This window comes from Penicillium subrubescens (genome assembly GCF_028828155.1).
Source record: "Penicillium subrubescens strain IBT 31985 chromosome Unknown utg000006l_segment0_segment0, whole genome shotgun sequence".
Lineage (NCBI taxonomy): Eukaryota > Fungi > Ascomycota > Eurotiomycetes > Eurotiales > Aspergillaceae > Penicillium > Penicillium subrubescens.
In genome coordinates, this window is record NW_026643156.1 from 3,202,781 (window position 1) to 3,227,658 (window position 24,878).

Below are 24,878 nucleotides of genomic sequence, written 5' to 3' on the forward strand. Positions count from 1 at the left end.
ACCAGATTAGTGTTGGCTCCACTCAATCGTGTTCAAGTCAATGCCCTCCTGGACCAGCTCCCAGAGGGGGCTCAGCTCACGCAAGAAGTGCACGCGATCCTGGACAGCCTTGAGGACGTAGTCGATCTCGGCATCGGAAGTGAAACGACCAATACCGAAACGGATACTGCTATGGGCGCTCTCGTCGCTGCTTCCAAGGGCACGCAGGACATAGCTGGGCTCCAGGGAGGCAGAAGTGCAGGCACTACCGGAAGACAGAGCAATATCCTTGAGAGCCATCAGGAGAGACTCACCCTCGACATAGGCGAACGAGATGTTCACACAGCCGGGGTAGTGGTGCTCGGGGTCACCGTTCAGGGTGGTGTGCTCCATGGCGAGCAGGCTCTCTGAGAGGCGCTTGGAGAGACGCTCCACATGCTTGGTATCGTACTAGATGGTGGGATAAAAGTTAGCATTTGCAATTTCCTTGATAACCAGCCTGGTGTTGCCCCTTGCAAAGTAAATTCTGAACCATTTCATTACCCCTGCAACGGCGTCATCGACCTTGAGCAAATTCCCCAGTGGGAAAATGAAGCTACAGCCCAAGGCCTATCTGACGATTCTCATGCAGTGTATAATCATAAAGCATTTGGGTTGATCGAGAGAAATCGCGGGGGAAACCAAAGAAATGCGAGTCTTACCTCCATATCCTGCGCGGCGAGGCGGCAAGCCTCACCAAAGCCGACAATCAAGTGGGGAGCCAGAGTTCCACTGCGTAAACCTCTCTCCTGTCCACCACCCGAGATAATAGGTTCCAGACGGACACGAGGACGACGGCGGACGTAGCAGGCACCGACACCCTTGGGGCCGTAGATCTTGTGGCTGGAGATGGACATGAGGTCAATGTTCAACTTGTTCACATCCAGAGGGATCTTTCCGACGGCCTGGGCACCATCGGTGTGGAAGAAGACTTTCTTGGACCGGCACAGCTTGCCAATCTGCTCCATGGGCTGAATCACACCAATCTCATTGTTGACGGCCATGATACTGACGATAGCAGTGTCCGGGCGCATGGCGGCCTCCAAGTCCTCCATCCGAATGAGACCGTTACTCTGGACGGGCAGGTAAGTCACCTCAAAGCCCTCATCCTGCAAGTGCCGACAGCTGTCCAAGACACACTTGTGCTCTGTCTGGGTGGTGATGATGTGCTTCTTCTTCCCTGAGCGGCCAAAGAAGCGCGCAACACCCTTCAGACTCATGTTGTTACTCTCGGTCGCACCACTAGTAAAGATGATCTCCTTCGGGTCGGCACCGATCAGCTTGGCGATGTGCTCACGGGCTTCCTCAACAGCCTTCTCCGACTCCCATCCGTAAGCGTGGGTACGCGAGTGGGGGTTACCGTAGATACCGGTGAGGTAGGGGAGCATGGCGTCGAGAACACGGGGATCGAGGGGGGTTGTCGCTTGCATGTCGAGGTAGATGGGACGAGTTCCCTGGTCCATCACAGTAGCTTGTTTGAGGATGCCAGCGGAGGGACTCATGGCGGCGTCGGCCGAGGTTCCGGAGCCGGGCAGGTTGACATTCTGAGGCGCAACACCGGTCTTCTTCATAAACGACTTCTGTTCCTCTTTGATGGCGGTCTCGACGTTGACCTGAGCTTGTCCGGCCTTGGTTTCGGTGACATAGGAGCGGGCACCGCGCACGCCGGGGGTGGCAAGGGCGCGGCGGGGGGCAATCCAGGTACCTTGTGAGGAGAGACGCCTTGAGCAGGCACGGGATGCCTGTCTCCAAGCAGCAGAGCCAGCAGCAGACATTATGGTGATGATATATGGAGTAATGTACTGCAAGTGAAGGGACAGGAAAGAAGAAGGAAGCCCAAGGCTGGGTGATGCCGGGCGGTGACATTTTCCGATAAACTCGGGGATTTCCCGTTTGGGAGCTCGGAGTCTGGGTTTCTCCGCGGTACTCCGCGCGGCAGCCTGAGGCAGGAAGAAGCTGATGAAGCTGGACATTATGTCATTGCATCACGATGAATTAGTTCAAACATAGTGTCCAGTACTATCGACATGGATGGAGAGATTGATAGTAATAGTAGTAAAAGATGAGACCCAGATCAAGGTCATTCCACGGGACGGCTTGCTGTAGCCTTTTCAGAATCGAAAACTACGACTTTGTCGTTTCGAGTATATTCCTCGGGCCGGAGACTATGAAGCACGTCTCGGCTGTAGATCACTATTAGTGATTCTCCCATTCTGGAAATGATACAAGTTCGGCCTAAGTCCCCGAGTGCTAGATATTCGTGGGTACAGTTTAGCCATGCGCTGAAAATGTCACTTTCAAGAGAGTCTCAAGAGCCGTGCACACCAAGGACTTCGCAGTCTGGATTGACAGTCTCAGACAGTTGCCAATGGATTGCAAATTTGCAATTGAATTAAAAGGTTCAATTTCCAAGGGATATTTCTCCCAACACATTTGATAAATGGAAGACCATTGCTGCTTCGAGCAGACCCATTATCGCCAATTTCGAACGGCAGTATGAGTCGACGCTCGTTATTAGATTGCCAGTTGTAATATTCGTCTGTCGAGGGGAATTGCGGACGATTCTTCGCATCAGCTCTTGGACGGAAAAGTGGATCATGGGTGATTGAAAGATCTAATTTCTACAGGTAACTACAGTAGCAATTGATCATCACGTGAATAATTCTTAGACAGCCCTATGGAGTCTGTAGTATTATACTGGGAATTCTGGTGCCTGTCCGGTTCGTGTAGTAATATGCGCCACAATGGGGCAGCACAAACGGGATAATTATGGTATCTCTAGAAGGGGTCCGAGGGCCAGAGTATTCGTCATTGCTAATTTCTAGCCATACACATCGGTGAATTCTCCAGAACCATAGGGCGCAACAGCCGATCCTCACGATCGGGAGGCACAGCCACAAGCCACAGGCAACCGTCAGCTCCCGGGCACCCGGGGGAGAGTCTTATGTCATAGTTGAAGAGCGACTAGCAAAGTCAAGGTTGGGAACGGCAAGGCCGCAATAATTCCCCCATCTCGTAACTTGAACTCCTCCCCCCCACCCTTGGCATTTCCGCCTGCTCTCTCTTTCCTTCTTCTCTTCTTTCACCAATCTTCCTTGAACGATCATCTCCCCCCACACGCCATCATGAGTTTCAAGGGTTTTCAGAAGAGCATCGTGCGTGCCCCGCAGCAGCTCAAGGTCAAGTTCAACATCGGTGAACACACCAAGGATGCCGTCTATACCGATGCCGAGCGTCGCTTCGACGAGCTTGAGAAGGAAACCAAAAAGCTCCATGATGAATCTAAGAAGTACTTCGAAGCTATCAACGGTACGAAAGGCTCCCTCCGGCACTCCCGCTGATCTCGGCCGGGCTGAGCGACGCACAAAATTTGCTGACTGCTTGCCCAGGCATGTTAAGCCACCAGATCGAATTCTCAAAAGCAATTGCCGAACTCTACAAGCCCATCTCCGGTCGTGCCTCCGATCCCGACTCTTACATATTTGAAGGAAATCCCGAGGGTATTCAGGCCTGCGAAGACTATGAGGCGATCGTGCGGGAATTGCAAGAGTCTCTCGCCCCAGAGCTGGACATGATTGAGAGCCGAGTCATCAGCCCTGCCGATCAACTGCTCGAGGTGATCAAGGTGATCCGCAAGGTCGCCGTCAAGCGCGACCATAAGAAGCTGGATTACGATCGCCATCGCGCATCGCTGAAGAAGCTGCAGGATAAGAAGGACAAGTCGCTCAAGGATGAGAAGGCCTTGTACAAGGCGGAGAACGATGTCGAACAAGCGACCCAGGAATACAACTACTATAACGATTTGCTGAAGGAAGAGCTACCCAAGCTGTTCCAGCTCGAGGCGGAGTTCATCCGCCCACTATTCCAGTCCTTCTACTATATGCAACTCAACGTCTTCTATACGCTACATGAGAAGATGCAGGGCATGAACATCAGCTATTTCAATCTCGCTCTCGACGTCGAGGAGGCCTTTGAGCAAAAGCGTGGCGATGTCCAGGAACGTGCCGAGGCCTTGCTTATCGTGCACTTCAAGACGAAAGGACTCGGCCGGACGAACTCGAAGGTGAGCTCGCTGAAGGCCTCCGAGGCCAAGGCTGGCCGTGGACGTGCATCTTCAACCGCTTCCGATAACCCTCCACCTCCATACTCCTCTGCTGCCACTCCCAGCCCAACGGGCAGCTTCTCCGCTGCAGCAAAGGGCAAGCCTGCTCCGCCACCTCCACGGGCGAAGCCCGCGCACCTCAGCAAGCCCGTTGAGACGGTGGTCGCTCTCTACGATTATGAAGCCCAAGCGCATGGCGATCTTGGATTCTCTGCTGGTGATGTGATTGAAATTGTGACCCGGACAGACAACCAGAATGAGTGGTGGACCGGGCGAGTCGATGGTCGGGAAGGTCAATTCCCAGGTAAGGATCTTGTCGCCCAATCTCTGTTTGAGTTTATGCACTTACTGACAATCTTCTCCAGCAAACTATGTCCAGTTACAATAGCATGTGGAGGACATCCCATGTGTTTCGTTTTTAGCTCTTTCGCTTTTCTCTTCTGATTGTGTTGCTCTTCTTTTTCTTGGCGCATCCTGGTTCTATAACATAGAGCGTTCCGTGTGTTATGTACATAACCTTCGTTAATGTTTTGCTAGTTCAGCCTTGCGGATATGGTGATGAAACCGATGCGACGTCGGACCCAGTTATGGTTGGAGGGTACATCCTACCGACATAATCAATATCCATTTATCTCTCCTGACCACTGACACACTCTCTTGTGGACCTTGTCTCATCTTTTCCATCTTATCAATGCTCGTCTTGCCCACGACGATCAACTGCTCTCTGGAGACTTACTTGTGCTTTGACCCGAAAACTGGTGTCTTCGTTCCCCCACCTAACCCCGCTCCATCGGCATCAGCCATCGATCTCGAGGATCGTATTGTGGCTCCCGGGTTCTTAGATCTGCAGATAAATGGCGCTTATGGATTTGATTTTTCTGAAGGTAGCGCCAGCGATCATACTGGCCTGTCGTACACTGAGCGGTACCGGGATGTCCGAAGGAAGCTCATCACGACAGGGACAACGAGCTTCCTGCCTACAATGACCAGTCAGTTGCCAGAAAGATATCATCAGGTCAGTTTCCGTTATTATTCTAGCAGTACAATACACATATTTCTTTACTACATTGAAGAAACACGCTAAAGACGATCATATACTCCAGAACCTACCATTCTTGGGCCCTTCAGAGTCCCGAGTCCCTTGGTGCTCATTGCGAAGGACCTTTCTTCGCGCATCATCGAATGGGTGTCCATCTACCCACTGCTGTCCATGCGTCTGGAACAACAAGTGACCCAAAGCGTGTCTTGGATGCCTATGGAGAAGTAATCTGGTCAATCCGGATGAGATCTCGCAACAGGCCAGCCCCGGATCAATACCATCTCATGTTCGCATGATCACCATCGCTACAGAGCGACCGGGTGCATTGGAGACGATCAAACAACTCAGTCAAGCGGGAATTATCATGAGTATTGGCCGTACGGTAGCGAACTATCAACAGTCCAGAGCTGGCATTGACGCGGGTGCAAGGATGATCACGCATTTGTATAATCAGATGAATGGTCATCATCATCGTCAGCCTGGACCACTTGGAATGCTAGGTGGAGCAACGGATGTGAATCCGCAAAATGAAAATAAAATCTTGGAACAAGATCGGGACGGAGAAGATGCGAATTTGAGTCATCCCGTACGTACTTCAGTCTCATTGCCGATGGTACTCATGTTCACCCGGCTAGTATCCGGTTGGCACATCTGATGCATCTGGATGGTCTCGTCCTGGTGACTGATGCCTTGTTGCTTCTGGGTGGCCAGGATGGGACGATTGATTGCCTTACGCGACGACGTACGAAAAAGGGCGTTTCGGTTACTCTCGAAGGGACTGATATTATTGCAGGAAGGTATGACCCAAATCCCCTCCACCTCTGGTTATTGCCTGCTTCATAATGCTGAAGGAAAATTTTCTAGCTGTGTGACTCTCCTCCAGTGTCTAAATAACTTCCGTCGGTGGACTGGTGCGTCTATACCTGTTGCACTCCAAGCTGTGACATCGAGGCCGGCTGCAGTTCTTGGTCTGTCAGATCGTAAGGGAACATTACGTGCGGTGCCGATGCCGACTTTGTTGTTCTGAGAGAGGTATCTGTCCCGGGTCAATCCACCTCGAACTTGGTTTTGGATCAAGTCTGGAAGTTTGGAGTGAAGGTATACATACGATCAGAGAAGTCCGTGAATAAATGGGTCAGATATTTTGATGAATACTCACTCTCAATGAGCTTTTTGGATATAAGCACGTGTGTGAGGGTAGCTGATTCCGGATAATCCATATTTTCATTCAACAAAAGATTTTGGCTTGCTTGTAGTCTACCATAGGAACGCCACAGAAAGTCAGATCCTCCAAGATGAACATCTCTCCGCTAAGACTTCTTCGGGAACGGCTCATAGCTAAGTGAATACTCTTCCGTCCTCTGGATCCCAGCAGCGCCCTGAAGGATATTCTCGTCACTTGTATTATTCGTGTTATACCTCACCACGGTATCCTTGGGGAACGGCTTCCCACTCGCCTCGATGACAGAATGCTCATGTAACCCCAGTTATTGCCTGTGGTACTTTATAAATTCTAGTTGTTCAGTATGTACACGGCTTGCAATTTCGTGGTATGCTAAACTAGCTAGTCAATTGTAATGCAGTACTCCCTGCGCGGGTGTGCCGAAACCAACGGCAGTACTCTATCAACATTCGTATCGTTCTATGATGTAGTCACTTGGCATTGATGGGGGCCATGAACCCAGTCGGGCGCTCTATCTCCTTTGTCTTGAAAGCTACACACTGGTTTAGAGCCGGCGCTCGGTTCTTTAACTGACCACGAAATTGAGATTAGCCGATTGCTAGTGCTGTTAGCTCCAAAGATTGGCCCCTCCCCCTCGTTCTTGACAAGCACTAATCTTCTAGAAATTCAGTGCATCGCCCCAATGGTGATTGAGGAAGGACATATATAGCAGAGCAATTCCACTTAGTATACCGGTTTCGCCCCCGCCATATACCCCTCGTGTTTACACCTAAAGCGCAAAGGTACCAACCAATATGTCGTCTCGAACTCAAGAGACCATTGCTCTTCTGGACGAAGTCCAACCTGATGCATTTGGCGGCAATGAGGTAGAGCGTCTTCAAGTACGTGCTGCCGCGCGTCGACTGCATGTGAGGGTCGAGACACCCTACGAACGTGCATGGGGCTTCTGCTTTGAGCATCCGGTTGTTTTTGTGGTGTTGCAGATGTGCATTGATGTTGGTATTTGGAAGGCTTGGACTGATGTGGGGGGAGGTGAGAAATCTATTTATGAGCTTGTGGAATTGACTACTCCAACCGTGGATACCAATTTATTGCGTATGTCTTCAAAGTCTGCTGTCGCTGTTGGAGGAGGGCTTACCGAAGGGATAGGTCGATTGTTTCGCTTACTAGCGGCTTTCAACGTGGTCGAGGAGAGAGCAGAGGGCAAATTCAAACCTACTCCATTTTCATATGCTATCGGTGATGATAGTACCAAAGTTCGCGCCTCCCTTCAAGCAGCGTGAGTAAATTCCTCCGAAAAGCCACATCTCAGGCTAATCAGTCCTCTTTATCTAGAACATATCAATACATTGCAGCTGGTCACAACTTGCCCACCTACCTCGCCAAGACATCTCACAAAGAACCCACAGATATCAACGTGAACAACTACTCAGAGGCCGACAAGGATGGTCTCGACTTTTTTGGGCGGCTGCAGAAAAGCTCAGCTTACTTTGAGGCTTTCACCGGGCATATGGAGGCATGGACAGCGTGGAAGACCCCCTGACTGAGGTATACGATACAACGACACTGCTAGAAGGTGCAAAGCTCGAATGATGGATCTCCGTTTATGGTGGATGTCGGTGGAAACACCGGTATCGATATTTCCCGCGTCCTTGAAAAGCATCCAGACCTCCCGAAAGGATCGCTGGTCCTACATGATCTTCTCGATGTCATTGTCAATGCCCAGGTTGATGAGAAGGTGACGGCGATGGCTCATGACTTTTTCCTGCCGCAGCCAGTGAAAGGTGAGAAGGAAAAATCAAACCCTCAAACAGATTGCGCAGAATGAACTCACTCATACTCCTATAGGGAGCCGTGCTTACTTTATGCACGCTGTTCTCCACGATTGGCCTGATGACAAGGCTCGGCTACTTCTTGAAAATACCAAAGATGCGATGGTGAAGGGCTACTCGAAGCTCCTTGTTTACGATATTGTTCTTCCGCCGACCGGAGCGAGTATCAGCTAGAGCACAATGGACGTGAATATGATGTCCTTGCTGTCGGCTTCGGAGCTGATACAGGGGGCGTGGGAGAAGCTACTGACTGAGTCGGGATTCAAGGTCGAAAAGTTCTGGCCTGATCCTCAGCAGTATGAGATGATTATTGAGGCTGAGATTGCTTAGGGTAGGCAGATGTGTATGAAGGGTGGGAACTTCGATCGCTAGATGTCATGTGAAGCCAAACGAAGATTTACCTAATAGTACTTCTGTATATATATCAACTATATTAGCTTGAGGTACTTTTAATGTGGTTCTTAGGCTGGGAATAAAGGAGAATCTATTGCTTATGGCATTTATTCGAAAGTAAGAAAAAGATATTCTGGGTACATAAGAGGAGGGAAAGCTAAAAGCTAATACACATGAAAGTATTGTAAATATCTCAGGTCAGGACTTGAGATCATCAGCAAGAAAGTAATTCGAAGAGAAGAAAAAGAGTGTTATTAAAGGCCCGGGAGCTCTCGCCCCGAATGCCAAGCTGCGTGGGTAGAAACAGTCTTTCAAACCATAGAATGCTTCCGTTGGACAGTGTCAATGGAGATGTCATGCTCGACACAAATTCCATGAGGGTCCAAGGAATCATGCGATCCCTTGCTGAGCATGCTCAAAGGCTGATCCGAGTAGCAGAGTGTCTGAGCAGCAGTGCTAGCCGTCATCCCGGATGAAGTCATATGTTTCTCCGAGGCAGTGTTGTTGAGGGTGGTGCTGTTGACTCCGAATGCAAGACCACGCCAGAGATTGCGACGGTGTAGGGGCTGGGTATCGCTGTGTCGACCTTGGTCGAGATGGGCGCCCGCCCAGATGGACGACAAGGGCAGGGAGATGGCCACGAGAGTCAATAGATTGGAGGACAACTCGGGGAAGACGACAAAGTATTGGGTGATGGAGAAAATGGCAGGTATGGTCAGTGTCTGACATCCACAGACAAAGATAATCTTCATGGGACCAAAATCGCGCACTCCAAGTCGACGGCGCTGGCGAAGGGCAAAGCCAAGTTTGGTGACGAAGACGGCACAGAAGAAGCACACGCTGACGGTGATGACGATGTTGCAGGCACTTTCCAGCCACCAAATTGTGTCCATGTAGGAGAGCTCCATGATTGCGATGCAATTCTCCACCATCCACGCCAGACGGAATGCGATAGTGGCTAAAGCCACAGCAACCGACAGAGCCATCAGTGGCCATCGGTAGCGGCGACGAATGGTCGCACATACCACCTGCACTTGAATTACCAGCGATGCCTCGATGAATGCCACAACAAGCGATTCGAAGACACTGCCCGTAATGGAGATGGCATATGCACTGCGCGGCACGTTCGAGTAGTCCAGGGAGAAGTATGGGTAGAAGTGCTCGAATCCGGTGGTGAAATGAATCAACTGTAGAAGTAGCCGGATGATGTTGAAAAGCAAGGCAAAGGAGTTGAGGAGGAATACGGACGATGCGCGCTTCTCACGTCGGGTCAGAAGCAGGAGGATCACGAAGAGCACGATCGAGGCGCCGAATTGGGACCCGTAGTTGATGCAGATTCGGACATTGTACTGTATGAAGACATCCACATCGGTCACGGACACGGTGAATGTGTGGCCATCTGGATAGCTCAAGTTGAAGCTCTGCGTGAAAGGGTCGAAGTCGGGCAGTCTTTCAGGGTGAGTTTTGGTGTAGGCTTCAAAGCTCGCCATCTCGATGTTGGTAAGATATCCGTCTAGGATTTTCATGCGCTCGCAGCGTTTGAGAAAAGCTGATATTGGAGAATAAATCTTGGTTCATGTGTATGTTCGTCAATGTCAAGGGATGAAGTTCTCGATCAACGTGAACTATATAAGAATTCAAGGAGGACGAGCATGGCTCAGGGTGAAGTAGGCAAGATCCTGAGCAACAATGTTGCAGGCAACGGGCGAGATTGTCTAGCTGTGGCATACTGAAGCCGAAACAAACAATGCCAGATTGAATGTACTTTTGCCTTTGGGAACGATCCTGAGAGGTGGTGGTGGTCAAGGCAGATCGAGGTGGGGAGAACAATACTAAGTGGGGCGGGAGAACAATATCAAGACGGAACAAAGCCAGAGGCTCAACAAGCCAATAGGCATCAACGTAGGCAGAAAAGCTCAGTTTGCCAGTCTGTGAGTGGATGCCTACCGGGTCTGGGTTTTTCCATGATGAGAACACTTCTCATACCAGAGAATCATCGCGATGGGTTCGGCTTTTAGAGTTTGGAGAGAAATTGCATGGTGGTTAACTCTCATATTGTCTGTTGCTGGGCGAGAATGGGATGACAGACGCCAAAAGTTCCATCTTGCCTGGAGACTGATCTGGACAGCCACCAACTCTGTCAATCATCTACTTCTTCCTCTGCGACCAAAGAGTAAGATGTGATAGATCAGCACGGTTTGCAGTTGATGTGTTGATCTGCGAAGTTGCTGAGTTATACTGCATCCCGTGGTAATCACGTGATCTCTACTTGATTACCTTTTGAGGCGGTTTTCAGAAAATTAATTTTCCCCCATTTTAAGCTTATGATTATGTACAATCCATGTACTCCCATGCAGCAGAATCCAGGATATCCTCAACATCATAACCCTGTGCAACTGAATTATCCGACCATTTCTAATCATCATCTCCTCGTACAACCATCGATCTATCGCCCAGTATAATTTCAACGCCGCCACCTCATCATCGGGGGCCAATTGTCCCGACCCACTCTCCTCGGAGACTTTCATATTCTTCAATTCTACGCATTCTACATACTTAAAGAGCTGATATTTTAGAGTGCTGACAAACAGGGGACTATTGAGCTCTGCAGCGAATAGGACTTCTCTCCGAGGCCCCCCAGGGGGGATTTTTCAGTGCCTTGACCATTGATCTCATGAGTTCTTTGAAATCAAACGTTACTATCATAATGTTTTGGCTTGGGACCACAGCGGGTCTCCCTGCCACGATGCCGCAAACTTTTCGTAGCTTAGAAATCAGGATCAACGTATAAAAGGGAGATTACCCTATACTCTCTTCAATATCCAATTAACCAAAATATATCCTCATTTAATCCTTGTCAAAACACATCAATCACCATGACTTGGCCCGACGTCCCCATTGCCGCCGCTGAGGGCATCTCCTACTTCACACCTGCGCAGAGCCCGCCAGCTGGTACGGCGCGCAATCCGCAAACCAGCGGCAAGGCCATTCCTAAGCTGTTCCAGCCTCTGACCATTCGAGGCCTGACTTTCCAGAACCGTCTTGGGGTATGTCTTGTCTTTCTTCTCGTCTTTTCCCCCTGTTTTCAGACTCATCAGTCTCTTCCGAACCATATACTCACATTTACTTTCCACAGGTGGCGCCCATGTGCCAATACAGTGCTGAAGATGGCCACATGACCGCTTGGCACATTGCCCACTACGGTGGTATCGCTCAGCGCGGCCCCGGAATGATCATCATTGAAGCCACCGGTGTCGTACCTGAGGGCCGTATTACTCCCGGTTGCGTGGGTCTGTGGAAGGACTCCCAAATTGCGCCTCTGAAGCAGGTCGTGGATTTCGCCCACAGCCAGGGCCAGAAGATCGGTATCCAACTGGCTCACGCTGGCCGCAAGGCCTCGACTGTTCCCCCTTGGCTGGGCGGTGTCACCGCTACCAACGCTGTTGGTGGTTGGGTTGAGAACGTCAAGGCTCCCAGTGCTATTCCCTTCGCTGAGGGTGATATCGTTCCCAAGGCCATGACCAAGGAGGATATTCAAGAGGTCAAGGAGGCCTGGGTCGCATCGGTTAAGCGCGCTCTGGCTGCTGGTATCGACTTTATCGAGATTCACAATGCCCACGGATACCTACTCTCCTCTTTCTTGAGCCCTTCGTCCAACCAGCGTACCGACGAGTATGGCGGCAGCTTCGAGAACCGCATCCGTCTGCCTCTGGAGATTGCCCAGCTCACCCGTGACACTGTTGGCCCGAACGTCCCCGTCTTCCTGCGTGTCTCTGCTACCGATTGGCTGGAGAACAGCTTGCCCGAGGAGAAGGGCTGGAAGTTGGAGGATACGGTTGAATTTTCCCGTGCCCTCGCCGAGCAGGGTGCTATTGACCTGATTGATATCAGTACTGGTGGTGTTCACGCTGCCCAGAAGGTTACCTCTGGTGTTGGCTTCCAGGTTCCTTTCGCTACCGCCGTCAAGAAGGCTGTCGGCGATAAGATCCTCGTGTCGGCAGTTGGTACCATCAACAGCGGTGTTCTGGCCGAGAAGATCATGAACGAGGATGACATTGACGTGATCCTGGTTGGCCGTGCTTTCCAGCGTGATAGCGGTCTCGCCTGGGCTTTTGCTAAGGACTTGGACGTTGAGATTGCCATGGCTGCGCAGATTCGGTGGGGTTTCACCAGTTTCCGCAATGCATCGGAGTATATCCAGCCCAACTCGATGAAGGCTTCCATTTTTGATTAGATAGTTTTGTTTTCCCCCTTTCTTGTTTTGCAATAGAGCGTATAGATAGATATAGAGCATTATGAACGAACAATGATGATTGATACTGCTAAATCCGGTGCTTACCTGGACGTTTCTGAGAGACTTAACTTGTATATAGGTACATTCATGAGCTCTGAGTAAGGTTCTATCGGGTGCTGCAGGACAATCGACTCTCGCACGTCTGCAACCTTTTTTCAACTGTCCAGAAGTACAGCTACTCCAGCAGCATTGGGCACAAAAACTTTTGATCAAAGCAATTTCTTAGGATGAGGATGCCAAAGACACCTCTCTCAGCTTGAAGAACATACAGAGACCCTGCCTATATCTTTACCTAGCGTTGACACAATCTAAACGGGTAACTACTAGTTACAGTGGAGACCGGGAGACTGCAATAGGGTAACCCCTTACTTAGACTGACCAGGAAGCAGGGGCCTTCTGAAAGGAAAGAAAAAAAGATGCTAGGGCTCGAACTTGAACGATGGACTTCTAAAAAAACAAACCCGCATGGCTGGGAATTATCCTATGCCTGTCCACGCCTTACCAGGGGATATCAATCCCTGGCCGCCTACGACTGGATCGGAACTTTCGAACGTTGAAGGTCGTCATGTAACATAACCGCTTTACCATCGTAACGGGCTGTTGATGGAAACAGCAGTATTTGAAAATATTCCTCAATCATTGGGCAACAGCGTAATCACTTCTGAGCAGACCAGGTCTGTCTAGTTTATGAGAACAATGGCTGTTCAGGCAGAAAGAAATATACGATATCATCTCTGAGTCGAGGTTAAATAGTATCAAACTCGATAACTGTCTCAGCCATAATCAGTTCACATATTTAAACCTGATCATATTAATCATGGTCGTTAATTATAATATTTGCGGACATTGTTCACCACTGTTGTGCTGGAGCAAGAACCAAGAACCCGCTGGATGAATGACGCCAAGAGCGGTTGCGGGGAAAGTCAACGTGGTGCGGAGGACGAGCTTCGCTTTCCCACCTCAATTCCCCCATCAAAATGGCGGTCCCCCAGCGGACGCTGACCTGGCTATACTCAGTCTTGTCCAAGGTATGTACCTGCACAGCCATCAGTCCATACTCAACTGACCCCACTGCAGGACCATCACGACCCTAAACAAACCTACCACGATCCCAACCGGACCTACCACGATGTTGCCAATGCGCTCGCCCAGTACCCCTCGCTCTCCCCGCGGACCGATGTCTACAGTAGGCTACACCACTCAATGCACTATATCACAATAACTCTGACACACATTCTCCTCCAGCATATGAGAATGGCTTCTCGGCGCTCCTCCTCCACCTCGTAGGCACACTCCCGGTCGCCTTCCGGGGCACCACATACCGATTCCCCGTCGCGCTTTGGATTCCGAATACATACCCTCGGGAGCCTCCGATCATCTATGTGACACCTACACAGGATATGGCGGTCCGTGTTGGGCAGCATGTGACCCTGGAGGGGCGGGTATATCATCACTATTTGGCCCACTGGGCGGAGGCCTGGGATGTGAGTAGAGTCGAGGAATTGCCTCTTGAGCAACAGGGATGTTGGATATACAGGCTGACCATATCTCTTTTCTGTCATAGAGGTCAACTATTTCCGATATGCTGTCAATTCTCCGAGAAGTGTTCGCCAAAGAACCTCCAGTTCGATACAGGCAACCGATGGCCCCTCAAGCCCAGCCGCAGCAGGCTCCCGTGCAGACACCACCCCCGGTACCTCCTTTGCCTCCTGGAATGGGACCTTCGACAGCTCAAGCTCCGAGTCCAGCACACAGTCAATCTCCCAGTCGGGCAGCAAATACTCCACCACAGCTGCCCCCGAAACCCGGTGTTAGTGCAGAGGCTCAACCGCCGCCTGCACAAGGCGCAGAGCGATATCAATCCCCTCCTCCGCTCCCTCCATTGCCGCCGAAGGGACATGATGTCTCTCGAGGTTCCGTCTCGGGTCATATGGGTGTGATGAGTCCAGGAAGTCGATTATCTCGGCAATTCGTTCCGGCGCAACCGCCTATACAACCTCACATGCAACCAGTCCCAGCGGCTTATAGCAGAACCCCCGGGGGGCCCATTAGCCCTGGTGCTGGCTATGCTCCCCATGCAGCTTTGCCCCATCAAGCTGGACCGTCTGCTGGACCTCAAATACCGTTGTCGCAACAGCAGCAACAGTCATACGCCCAACCAATACCCCCAGCACATCCCTCTCAATATCCGGGATACCAGCCACCTGGCCAGCATCAACAGCAACAGCCACAGCCACAAGGACCTCCATATTCAGAGCGCTCTTCCTACTCACAGAGCAACTATCAAACCCCACTGCCAGCAGCACCAGCACCAAAGAAAGAAACCCAGGATCTCCTCACATCCCCCTTCGAGCTCGAACTACCATCATTCACCCACACAGGGCCAGCACCTCCCATCCCCCCAAATCCCGAGAAAGACGCCCTACTCAACGCCGTCTCGCAAACCTTCGCTGAGACTCTAAACAGCCACGCCGCACAATCCGACTCGGCGGCGCAATCCCTCGTCTCACAGTCCCACTCTCTCCAAGCCGCCATGGCAACTCTCCAGGCCGAAGTGGCATCCCTCAATGCCCTCCATTCAACCCTCCAATCCAACACCTCAATCTTACAACAAACCATCCACCGCGCAGACGCAACCATCGCAGACGCCCAGGCCCGCTCCGCATCCAGCGGTCCCGGTCACGGTGCCGGTCTCTCTTCTTCAACCACAACTGGCCCTGCAGACTCACACCCCGGTCTCCCTGCTATCGACGAAGTCCTCGTCGCGCCAACGGTAGTAGGCAAGCAACTGTACGATCTCGTCGCGGACGAACAGGGCCTGCAACATGCCCTGTATGCGTTGCAGTCTGCATTGGTGCGCGGTGTGATTGGGGTTGATTCATGGTCGAGACATACTCGTGGTCTGGCGCGGGAGGCGTTTTTGAAACGTGCGTTGATCCGGAAGATTGGGCGTGGGATGGGTTTGGAGGAGAGTGTGACTGCGGTGTGATTGGAGATGGAGATGGAAAGAGGGCTTTTGTCGTGGTAGATGGGTCTGGTAGATAAGGAGAGGTGGGATTTATTGTAGATACCCTCGTTTTCTATTTTATTTATGTTTTGAACATTTTCTTTCATACGTGGCATCTCATCTAGAGATTGGTATTCCGATTATTAACGTAAAGGGGTGATTGAAAGTATGGGTTTCTAGGGTGGAGGTGACAGCTCACATCCAAGGGCGGAAATATCTGGACGGAGATATGCAAGACACATGGTCGTAGTGGCTGTACAACTTCATAGCAGATAAGGTTTACCCACCACCAGTGCAAATCGATTCGATCAGATATCGACGAGATTATGCACGACAATCTAGATACCCCACTTGAGTTTATCTATGCGAGTAGATAAGTTGACGTGCGAGTAGCCTCAGATAAAGACGATGTTTTTTTTAGATGGGCCTGACGAATGTATTTAATGACTTGAACTCAGATTCATAAAATGACCAGTTACTGATTCATTGATTTCAAGACTGTTCCGCCTTCCCACGAGTGCTTTTCTCGCTGTACATAGCACCCAGGGAAATACACGAAACCGACGCCCAACAGATAAATATACCAAGTCCCAAGGTAGTTTCATACGTACAAAGAATGATAGAACGGAAAGGGGAGAGAGAGAGATGTGACAAGTTGGGAACGCGAGTGGGAATGAAAAGGAAATATGACAAAAACAATGACATGACATCACAGGTTACCAGTCGCTCATTTGACCTCGTTGTCATCAGAGAATGGACTCCGTACTCGCGGGGGTGGTGTCTTGTTAGAGTGACGGGAGGTGCGTTTCTGATCTACGGAAGAAGAGTTGGCCTCGGATGTGCTGAGATGGTCCTGGAAAGGACCAGCATCTTGAGTTGCTTCTTCCGACGTGGAAGTGGTCTTGGCCTTGGTTGAGGTGGAGGAGGTAGTTGGTCGGGTTTCATCGCCTTCTTCATCCGAAGAGTTGCCGTCGAATGTGGATGTTTGATGATCGAATTGACGGCTACTATCCGACCCGGCAGTGGTCGGTTTCTTGTCTGCCTCGGCTGCCTTATTGGTGACGGCCTGTCCGTCCTTCTTCTTCACTGATTGACCACGAACCATGACGGGCTTCGCCATCACTTGGCGGGCCACGATGGAGCTGCCGCTCTGTGCCATAGCTCCGGCCTTGGCCAGTTGAGTCGAGGTGATGGCTGGAACGGCGGGGGCATCTCTGGGCGTGATCATGACGGGAACCGGTTGGGTCGGGGTGCTAGCACCAGAGCCACCAGGGCCATTGTGGACACTGACGATGTTGGCCCGAGAACGCTGGATCTGTTGTGCTGGGGTCGCGCTGACGATGGCGTCACTGCGGTAAACGGTGGTTGCCACACTGCTCCGCAGGGTTGGCGACATGCTTTGATGACCCGTCATCGTGGTCCAGGAGGAATCCCGCAGGTCACCCGGCATGAAGAAGTGCTGATCGGGGTGAGCACCCGGAAGGGGTGGCACAGGAGGTACCAGCGTGGCAGGGGTCTCTGGAGGGGAGCGATTGGTGACGCCTGGAATGTAGGCGATTTGAATGACGTTGGAGGCACGGGTGAGAACGGTAGAGGCGATGGATTGGGTGGATTGACGTCCATCCCGGGCGGCATTGAAGGCGCTGTGGTCCTTCTCTTCGGCTTGAGCGTTGCGTCGCTTGCGAATGACAAACCACCAGATGAGGAAAAGGAGCACGGCCAGAGCGATCACACCTCCGACCACACCACCAGCGATAGCACCGACATTGGTGCCTTTGGCCGGGGGTGCAGTATTGGTTGAGGTGGACACACATTTCGTGGTGGAACAGCTGTCGCAAGTCTGGGCGGTCATAGTACAGGTCTGGCCATCAGGGCAAGCCGGACAGGTAGGGACGGAGTCACATGTTATGCAACTCTCTCTCTTCAAGCGGGAGGGAGTGAAGCCATCTATGGTAAATGTGTTAGTAAAGGAAGTCTCGGGCATCTTGGATATCGATAGAAGGAGAGACACGGGAGGAGCGAAAGGAGGAACGGAAGTGTTCGTACCGATGGGCGAGAAGGAGGAGGGGCGGACGGGTTTGAGAAGCATAATGGGCGAGGAAGACGTGGGATTGACGAATGAGGCAGAACAAAGGTTTGATATCAACAAAGGCGACCGGTCAACGGGCGGCGAGGGAATGTGCAGAGGAGTCGTGAGACGATGATAGTGAAACGAAAAGAGAGTGTCGGGCTCAAACGGCGTCAAGTCGTGAGCGAAATCGCTAGATCATGGAAAAAAGGGACAACGGTCGAGGCGAGGTCGACGGTCGCAAATCGGGAAACGAGTGTGTGATGAGAAGAGAACCGGATGGAGGAATTCAAGGATAATGGACGGTCATCGTCCAGGTATCCGCGTATCGAAGGCGACCGGTGGGATGAAAAACGGAGCCCGATACGAGTCGAGAACCGGTGAGGGCGAAAAGAGGATGGGGAGAGGAGAAGGGGAAGAGTTGGTTGTAAGAAGAGATGAAAATCTCTCGGGAAATGAGGAGAACAGAACGGGGGGGGGGGACAGATGGGCTAGACACAGTCACGGGGGCCTTAGCAGGACGTGGACGGGGGTTCCACTTTGAACCGGTCGGATTGCTTGAATGGTTCCTGGATGATGACGGGTGTGTATAGGGGGGAAAGTGAGACGGTAGTTGACGATGGAAAAGAGTTGAATTCTAAAAGACTATATCAAGCTATGCTATGGGACTATAAAAGAGAGAGTTGAATTCTCATTGACGAGGCTGGCAGTGTTTCAAGTGGTGCACCTTGCATTATCCCCAACTCTCCTTTGTCTGCTTGCACCAAGTTTCTGGGCGGGACGGCGGGAAGAAGACGGGAGTACCTGGACTGACCGGAAGGGAAGAATCGGTTTCTCCGGTGTGGCAGGAGTGGAAGGAGCGCTAAAAGTGGAAAAGGAACCAGTCTGGACTCGGAAAAGAGTCGGCCCGGAAAGAACGGGAAATGAGGCTGAGGTAAGCAGTCATGTGAAGAAACTCGAAAGCTCATTGGACCAGCGGACACACCAGACGCTTACTGTGGTGTTTCTCTCGACGACTGTGTACTAAAATGTGCGGCTGAACTACTGCACATATATTATGCCAGACCAATTCTGAATTGCGCCATCAAATCACTTAACCTTTGGGCTATGCTAATCTTGATCCTCACGGCTGAAGGGCTGTCCAAGCCCTAATCCCAGTCAAGGTGCAGATGGAACCCTTTCTGCGGGAGATGAAGGCCCCCAACCTGAGACACGCCAGACACGGGAGGAGGCGAAGCCACCAGTCCCGGTTGGCTGGTGGCTGTGGCAAAGAGTGTCTGTGCCATTTGTGTCCCGTATTTTGCATTTGGTGGTTACGGTTGATGATGTTGATGTTAGCCAATGATAATCGGGGCAGAGGGCAGTCCCTGTCAGCGTGGTCCAGCCCTGTCCCTGGCCAATATTACCTTATTCGGTATGTGGAGTATCTCGTTTGCCTGCCAGTTGTTGTTCATGGTACTGTATTAGTTAAGTAGTACAGTGCTGTTGCTCATCCAAATTCAGGCACTGCTGCATTGTACTCCCGACACCATGAAGAATTATGAAATGAAGGATGACGGACCCGAGGGAGAGTCCGTGGAGGCGTTGACCATATCTTTTGGGGACTGCATAGGGCTGCCGTCCATATATATCTTTCCGCCACTGGCGTCCATCAGCCACGCTGAACTAGGTCTCTACCCAAAAGTACCTGGATATCACTCAGGCTTACGCGATATATATAGACACTTCTACAAATGTAGATACAGATGAAGAGCAAATATGACATACTTCGCAGGTGTAGTCGTGGTTTGCAGTGTACCTACAAAGTAGACCGACAAGTAATAATTGGAGGTACGCAGAAATAAAGAAGAACTACCAAAGAAGTATAAGAGTAAAATAGACTGCGACTATCGTTCAGATAAGCTTCTCAACAGAGCGCACTAGTTGCTCTGTACAGTACCTACAGATAGAGATGATTAAACGGCGTTGTACCTCGATCGGATGTCTGCAGTCCTCTCGATGCTGTGTCCTCTCTGCATAGCCGATACCGTCGTGGCGACATACCACACGGCATGAGGAATGCAGAAATCCTGGCACTACTGTAGGTACAACTGGCAACTCTGGAGGGCAGTACCGACCGTAGAGAGACTCCATAACCAGGAAATTCGTCCTCTTCACTCTTTCGAATCCTTCTTTGTTCCCATCTAGCCTCGTCTCTCGTATCAAAGAAGATTCAAAGGACCCACAGAACAAGGCTGAAAGAGCTGAGGGAGTTTGACTGATTCATTAGCTCATGCTCACCGACTGTTTCACCAGTGGAACTTGGTGATTGGGTTGCGTGGGGCTGCCCTATTGTGGTTAAGCGTGTGTGGAGATCTGGAGAAAAGACTAGTGGTGGAACCAGTGGACGGAGGGGCTAAAAAAAAGACTAGAAAAGGGAGGGAAAAAAGTGACTAGGGGGAGACTGTCGGGGAGACTTGAGTCTATGAAAACTAGACAGCTTAGTATGGAAGATGTTCTAGCTTACAGTTATATATTCAAAAAGAGAGTATATTCCCTCGCCAGTATTGAACTGGAAAAGAACAGAACCAGCCCAAGCGGAGCAGTGGATCCCAGGGAGTAATCCGTCCTGACCAGTCAAGGGTCTGTAGTCCCTGAGTCCCTGAGTCCCTTTCCAGTCCCTTTTCTGGTCCCTGATGGGCTCCATTCAGGGTTGCTTCTCCATAGTCCATACCTCGAGATCTTGCAGAATCTCCCGCCTCGCGCGAGTACCTGGCCCCAAGGGATGGAGTATGTGCATATTTTGTATCATGCATAATGCACCACCCTCTCTGTTCATCTCCCCAATGACTCTAGAATCCTTGGTCCCGTGTCGTCTCCCGAGAGTATACCTGTCGGAGATCAACTGTACATCCCACGCCTCCCAGAATCATGCAGCGGCGTGGCCAGGGAGGCCACCCTGGTATTGATTGGGCTGGAAGATGATAATCCAGACCAACGAATCATTGATTGAGACATCACGGTAGCAGACTAGTTTGCCTCGGATTTTTATTAGATTCCTATATAGATTTTTTACCTGTTTGTGATTGATGCGCGGTGATCGAGGGTGGGAAGCTAAGCCCACTGGGGGTTAGAGACGGTCTATTTTTGCCCTGTCTCCCTTTAGTTTTTTTTCCCTCCTTCCCAAGCCAAAATACGATCGCGCTTCGTCTCACCAAGAAAGCCGCTCCTCCTCTTCTTCTCCTCCTTTTTCTTTCTTCCTTTCGCATTCCCTGCCTTCTTCTTTCCCATCCTTCTTTCCTCCCACCCGACCCAAGTCTTATTTGGTGTCATCTTACTTTCTTGGTCGGGAGTAATTACTCGACTTACTTAATTCACCTCTCAACCCCTTTGTTCACCAAGGGAAAACACCACACTGTTAATTCAAGCGGAACCCTCCCTTTTTTCGAACGGGAGACACAACTTGCCAATCCTCCACACCCTGGAAACCCTCGACGCGGTGCAAGAGCCCCCAACCCTTACGACCTGCAGCCCTGGTGGCTTTATTCTTCCGGCTCCTGCTTTGATCACCACGACCTCCTCTTTCGACACTACCCCTCTTCGGATTTGGACCACAACCGCCGTTTAATTTTACGTGTTCCCTCCGCCGCGCGACCATCATGGCCTACCAAGGGTCTGGCGCGCATTCGCCCAAGTACGAGAGCCATCAAGATGCTCCCGCTCAAGTACGCGCCCCACGGTTCATCACTTCCTTGTCCGGGGATGATTTACTCAACACTCTTTCTTTCTCCATCATGAACAAACAACGAACCACAAAGAAACAAACCCAAATGCTAATCTACTCGCTAGTATCGGGAGGATGAAGATGCCTCGCACGGATTGTTGTCCCACCAGCAGGGTCCCTTTGCGACCCCTTTTGATGACCCGCACTCTCGAGGGGTCTCTCCCGTGCGCCCGGCTTCGGGATACAGTCTGACCGAGACTTATGCCTCGGATTCAGCCCCCGGCTACCATGATCCCTATGCGACGGGCTCTGTCTACTCGGGCCAGTCGGAGAGTCCCGCAGCTGCCTTTGGCGTCCCCGGCCGCGTTGCCTCACCTTACGCTCGCAGCGAGACCTCGTCCACCGAGGCCTGGCGCCAGCGACAAGCTCCTGGAGGTGGAAACCCCGGTGGTGGTAACCTGCGCCGTTATGCCACCCGTAAGGTGAAGCTGGTCCAGGGTTCCGTCCTGAGTGTCGATTATCCCGTGCCCAGTGCCATTCAAAATGCCATACAGGCTAAATACCGCAACGACCTTGAGGGTGGCAGCGAAGAGTTCACTCACATGCGATGTAAGTAACGTGAACTCGTGGACCGGGATCTCTGGACCCAAAAAGTCCATCAAGCAGACGACCAGGCTCGTGGCTAACCCGCTTTCTCCCTCGTCTAGACACCGCTGCGACTTGCGATCCCAACGAGTTTACCCTTCACAATGGCTACAATCTGCGTCCCGCCATGTACAACCGTCACACCGAGCTGCTCATTGCCATTACCTACTATAACGAGGACAAGACCCTGACCTCGCGTACCCTGCACGGTGTCATGCAAAACATCCGCGATATCGTCAACCTCAAAAAGTCCGAGTTCTGGAACAAGGGTGGTCCTGCGTGGCAGAAGATCGTCGTGGCCCTCGTGTTCGACGGTATCGACCCTTGCGACAAGGACACTTTGGATGTCCTGGCCACCGTTGGTATCTACCAGGATGGTGTCATGAAGCGCGATGTCGACGGCAAGGAGACCGTGGCCCACATTTTCGAATACACAACTCAGTTGTCCGTGACGCCGAGCCAGCAACTGATCCGACCCACCGACGATGGCCCGAGCACCCTGCCCCCTGTTCAGATGATGTTCTGTCTCAAGCAGAAGAACAGCAAGAAGATCAACTCTCACCGTTGGCTGTTCAACGCTTTCGGTCGTATTCTCAACCCCGAGATCTGCATCTTGCTCGATGCCGGAACTAAGCCTGGTCCTAAGTCTCTCCTGTCCCTCTGGGAGGCCTTCTACAATGACAAGGATCTCGGTGGTGCCTGTGGTGAAATTCACGCCATGTTGGGTAAGGGCTGGCGGAACCTGGTGAACCCGCTGGTGGCGGCGCAGAACTTCGAGTACAAGATTAGTAACATTTTGGATAAGCCTCTGGAGAGTTCTTTCGGTTACGTGTCCGTGCTGCCCGGTGCTTTCTCTGCCTATCGATTCCGCGCGATCATGGGTCGTCCGCTCGAGCAGTACTTCCACGGTGATCACACCCTGTCGAAGCAGCTGGGTAAGAAGGGTATCGAGGGTATGAACATTTTCAAGAAGAACATGTTCTTGGCCGAGGATCGTATCTTGTGTTTCGAGTTGGTCGCCAAGGCCGGCTCCAAGTGGCATTTGTCTTACGTCAAGGCCTCCAAGGCCGAGACTGACGTGCCCGAAGGTGCCGCTGAGTTTATCTCGCAGCGTCGTCGTTGGTTGAACGGTTCGTTCGCCGCCGGTATTTACTCGCTGATGCATTTCGGCCGTATGTACAAATCTGGCCACAACATCATTCGCATGTTCTTCTTGCACATTCAGATGCTGTACAATATCTTCAACACCATTCTCACCTGGTTCTCCCTGGCCTCCTACTGGTTGACCACCACTGTCATTATTGACTTGGTCGGCACTCCCAGTCCGAGCAACGGCGACAAGGCTTTCCCCTTCGGCAAAACCGCTACCCCCATTGTCAACACCATCGTCAAGTATGTATACTTGGGTTTCCTGCTGCTCCAGTTCATCCTTGCCCTGGGTAACCGTCCCAAGGGTTCCAAGTTCTCGTACCTGGCTTCCTTTGTCGTCTTCGGTATCATCCAGGTGTACATCGTCGTGGATTCGTTGTACCTGGTGATTCGTGCCTTTACCGGCGGCGCCCCGATGGATTTCGTCACCAACGACGGCGTGGGAGCTTTCCTCAAGTCTTTCTTCTCCTCGTCTGGTGCTGGTATCATTATCATTGCCCTGGCTGCCACCTTCGGACTTTACTTTGTCGCCTCCTTCATGTACGCTGACCCGTGGCACATGTTCACCTCGTTCCCCGCCTACATGGTCCTACAGTCCTCGTACATCAACATCCTCAACGTCTATGCCTTCAGCAACTGGCACGATGTGTCTTGGGGTACCAAGGGTTCCGACAAGGCTGATGCGCTGCCCTCTGCCAAGACCACCAAGGACGAAGGCACGAAAGACGCAGTCATAGAGGAAATTGATAAACCGCAGGCCGATATTGACAGTCAGTTTGAGGCTACCGTCAAGCGCGCGCTGACCCCTTTCGTTGCTCCCGTTGAGCATGATGAGAAGTCCCTGGAGGATTCGTACAAGAGCTTCCGTACGCGTCTCGTCACCTTCTGGATTTTCAGCAATGCCTTCCTGGCTGTGTGTATTACTAGCGAGGCAGTTGACAAGTTCGGTTTCACGGTATGTCCATCCCTTTCCCCCTATGGTCTGCATTCTGTTGGAAGAGTCTCCATACTGACAAAATTCCTAGAACACTGCCACCACTCGTACCGCTCGTTTCTTCCAGGCCCTCCTGTGGTCCAACGCCGTCATGGCCCTGTTCCGCTTCATTGGTGCCTGTTGGTTCTTGGGTCGCACTGGTATCAAGTGCTGCTTCGCCCGCCGGTAGACGGATGTGCGGACGTACTTGTCTTCTGCTATATTTTTTTCCCTTCCCTTTTCGTTATTGATGAAACACCCCCTTCTTGGCACATGTTTTTCCTTCTCTCCGCCTTCATCCTGTTCTTCTTCATTCTGTCCTTTTTATCTTCAGCTATCGTGATCTGTATTCTACCTAAAGATGCCCGTTACCTTGGAACTTTTTCTTTTATTTGTGATGCCAGTATGTATTGTCGTGGAAGGTTGACTAGCAACCTTGACACTCCGTGATACTCTTCTTTTTGTCGGACCA

General features: G+C 51.4%; 9 protein-coding genes across 9 annotated transcripts; 6 read left to right on the plus strand and 3 right to left on the minus strand.

Moving 5' to 3' along the window:
* Positions 1-6: 6 nt before the first annotated feature.
* On the minus strand, positions 7-1,793 carry N7473_009677 (IscS subfamily cysteine desulfurase; the record flags this gene model as incomplete). The annotated part of the gene is made up of 2 exons (XM_057155616.1): positions 7-429; positions 681-1,793. The coding sequence occupies 2 exons, from the start codon at positions 1,791-1,793 to the stop codon at positions 7-9; spliced, it is 1,536 nt and encodes a 511-aa protein (XP_057006746.1).
* A 1,125-nt stretch (positions 1,794-2,918) lies between these two features.
* Positions 2,919-4,762, plus strand: N7473_009678 (amphiphysin). Its single transcript, XM_057155617.1, has 3 exons — positions 2,919-3,327; positions 3,408-4,424; positions 4,486-4,762. The coding sequence occupies exons 1-3, from the start codon at positions 3,144-3,146 to the stop codon at positions 4,506-4,508; spliced, it is 1,224 nt and encodes a 407-aa protein (XP_057006747.1). The 5' UTR covers positions 2,919-3,143; the 3' UTR covers positions 4,509-4,762.
* A 49-nt stretch (positions 4,763-4,811) lies between these two features.
* N7473_009679 (uncharacterized protein) lies at positions 4,812-5,387 on the plus strand (the record flags this gene model as incomplete). Its single annotated transcript, XM_057155618.1, has 2 exons — positions 4,812-5,109; positions 5,224-5,387. The coding sequence occupies 2 exons, from the start codon at positions 4,812-4,814 to the stop codon at positions 5,385-5,387; spliced, it is 462 nt and encodes a 153-aa protein (XP_057006748.1).
* A 1,749-nt stretch (positions 5,388-7,136) lies between these two features.
* N7473_009680 (S-adenosyl-L-methionine-dependent methyltransferase) lies at positions 7,137-8,504 on the plus strand (the record flags this gene model as incomplete). Its single annotated transcript, XM_057155619.1, has 6 exons — positions 7,137-7,437; positions 7,492-7,621; positions 7,678-7,858; positions 7,916-8,126; positions 8,191-8,315; positions 8,403-8,504. 6 exons carry the CDS (start codon positions 7,137-7,139, stop codon positions 8,502-8,504), a joined length of 1,050 nt encoding a protein of 349 aa, XP_057006749.1.
* A 374-nt stretch (positions 8,505-8,878) lies between these two features.
* preB (alpha-factor pheromone receptor STE2) lies at positions 8,879-10,057 on the minus strand (the record flags this gene model as incomplete). The annotated part of the gene is made up of 1 exon (XM_057155620.1): positions 8,879-10,057. The coding sequence occupies one exon, from the start codon at positions 10,055-10,057 to the stop codon at positions 8,879-8,881; it is 1,179 nt and encodes a 392-aa protein (XP_057006750.1).
* A 1,386-nt stretch (positions 10,058-11,443) lies between these two features.
* On the plus strand, positions 11,444-12,801 carry N7473_009682 (NADH:flavin oxidoreductase/NADH oxidase; the record flags this gene model as incomplete). Its single annotated transcript, XM_057155621.1, has 2 exons — positions 11,444-11,614; positions 11,704-12,801. 2 exons carry the CDS (start codon positions 11,444-11,446, stop codon positions 12,799-12,801), a joined length of 1,269 nt encoding a protein of 422 aa, XP_057006751.1.
* Positions 12,802-13,838: 1,037 nt separating this feature from the next.
* On the plus strand, positions 13,839-15,850 carry N7473_009683 (uncharacterized protein; the record flags this gene model as incomplete). Its single annotated transcript, XM_057155622.1, has 4 exons — positions 13,839-13,889; positions 13,939-14,047; positions 14,107-14,345; positions 14,426-15,850. 4 exons carry the CDS (start codon positions 13,839-13,841, stop codon positions 15,848-15,850), a joined length of 1,824 nt encoding a protein of 607 aa, XP_057006752.1.
* Positions 15,851-16,595: 745 nt separating this feature from the next.
* On the minus strand, positions 16,596-17,957 carry N7473_009684 (uncharacterized protein; the record flags this gene model as incomplete). Its single annotated transcript, XM_057155623.1, has 2 exons — positions 16,596-17,815; positions 17,915-17,957. 2 exons carry the CDS (start codon positions 17,955-17,957, stop codon positions 16,596-16,598), a joined length of 1,263 nt encoding a protein of 420 aa, XP_057006753.1.
* Positions 17,958-21,574: 3,617 nt separating this feature from the next.
* Positions 21,575-24,596, plus strand: chsG (chitin synthase class III; the record flags this gene model as incomplete). The annotated part of the gene is made up of 4 exons (XM_057155624.1): positions 21,575-21,640; positions 21,765-22,248; positions 22,347-24,388; positions 24,459-24,596. 4 exons carry the CDS (start codon positions 21,575-21,577, stop codon positions 24,594-24,596), a joined length of 2,730 nt encoding a protein of 909 aa, XP_057006754.1.
* Positions 24,597-24,878: the final 282 nt, after the last annotated feature.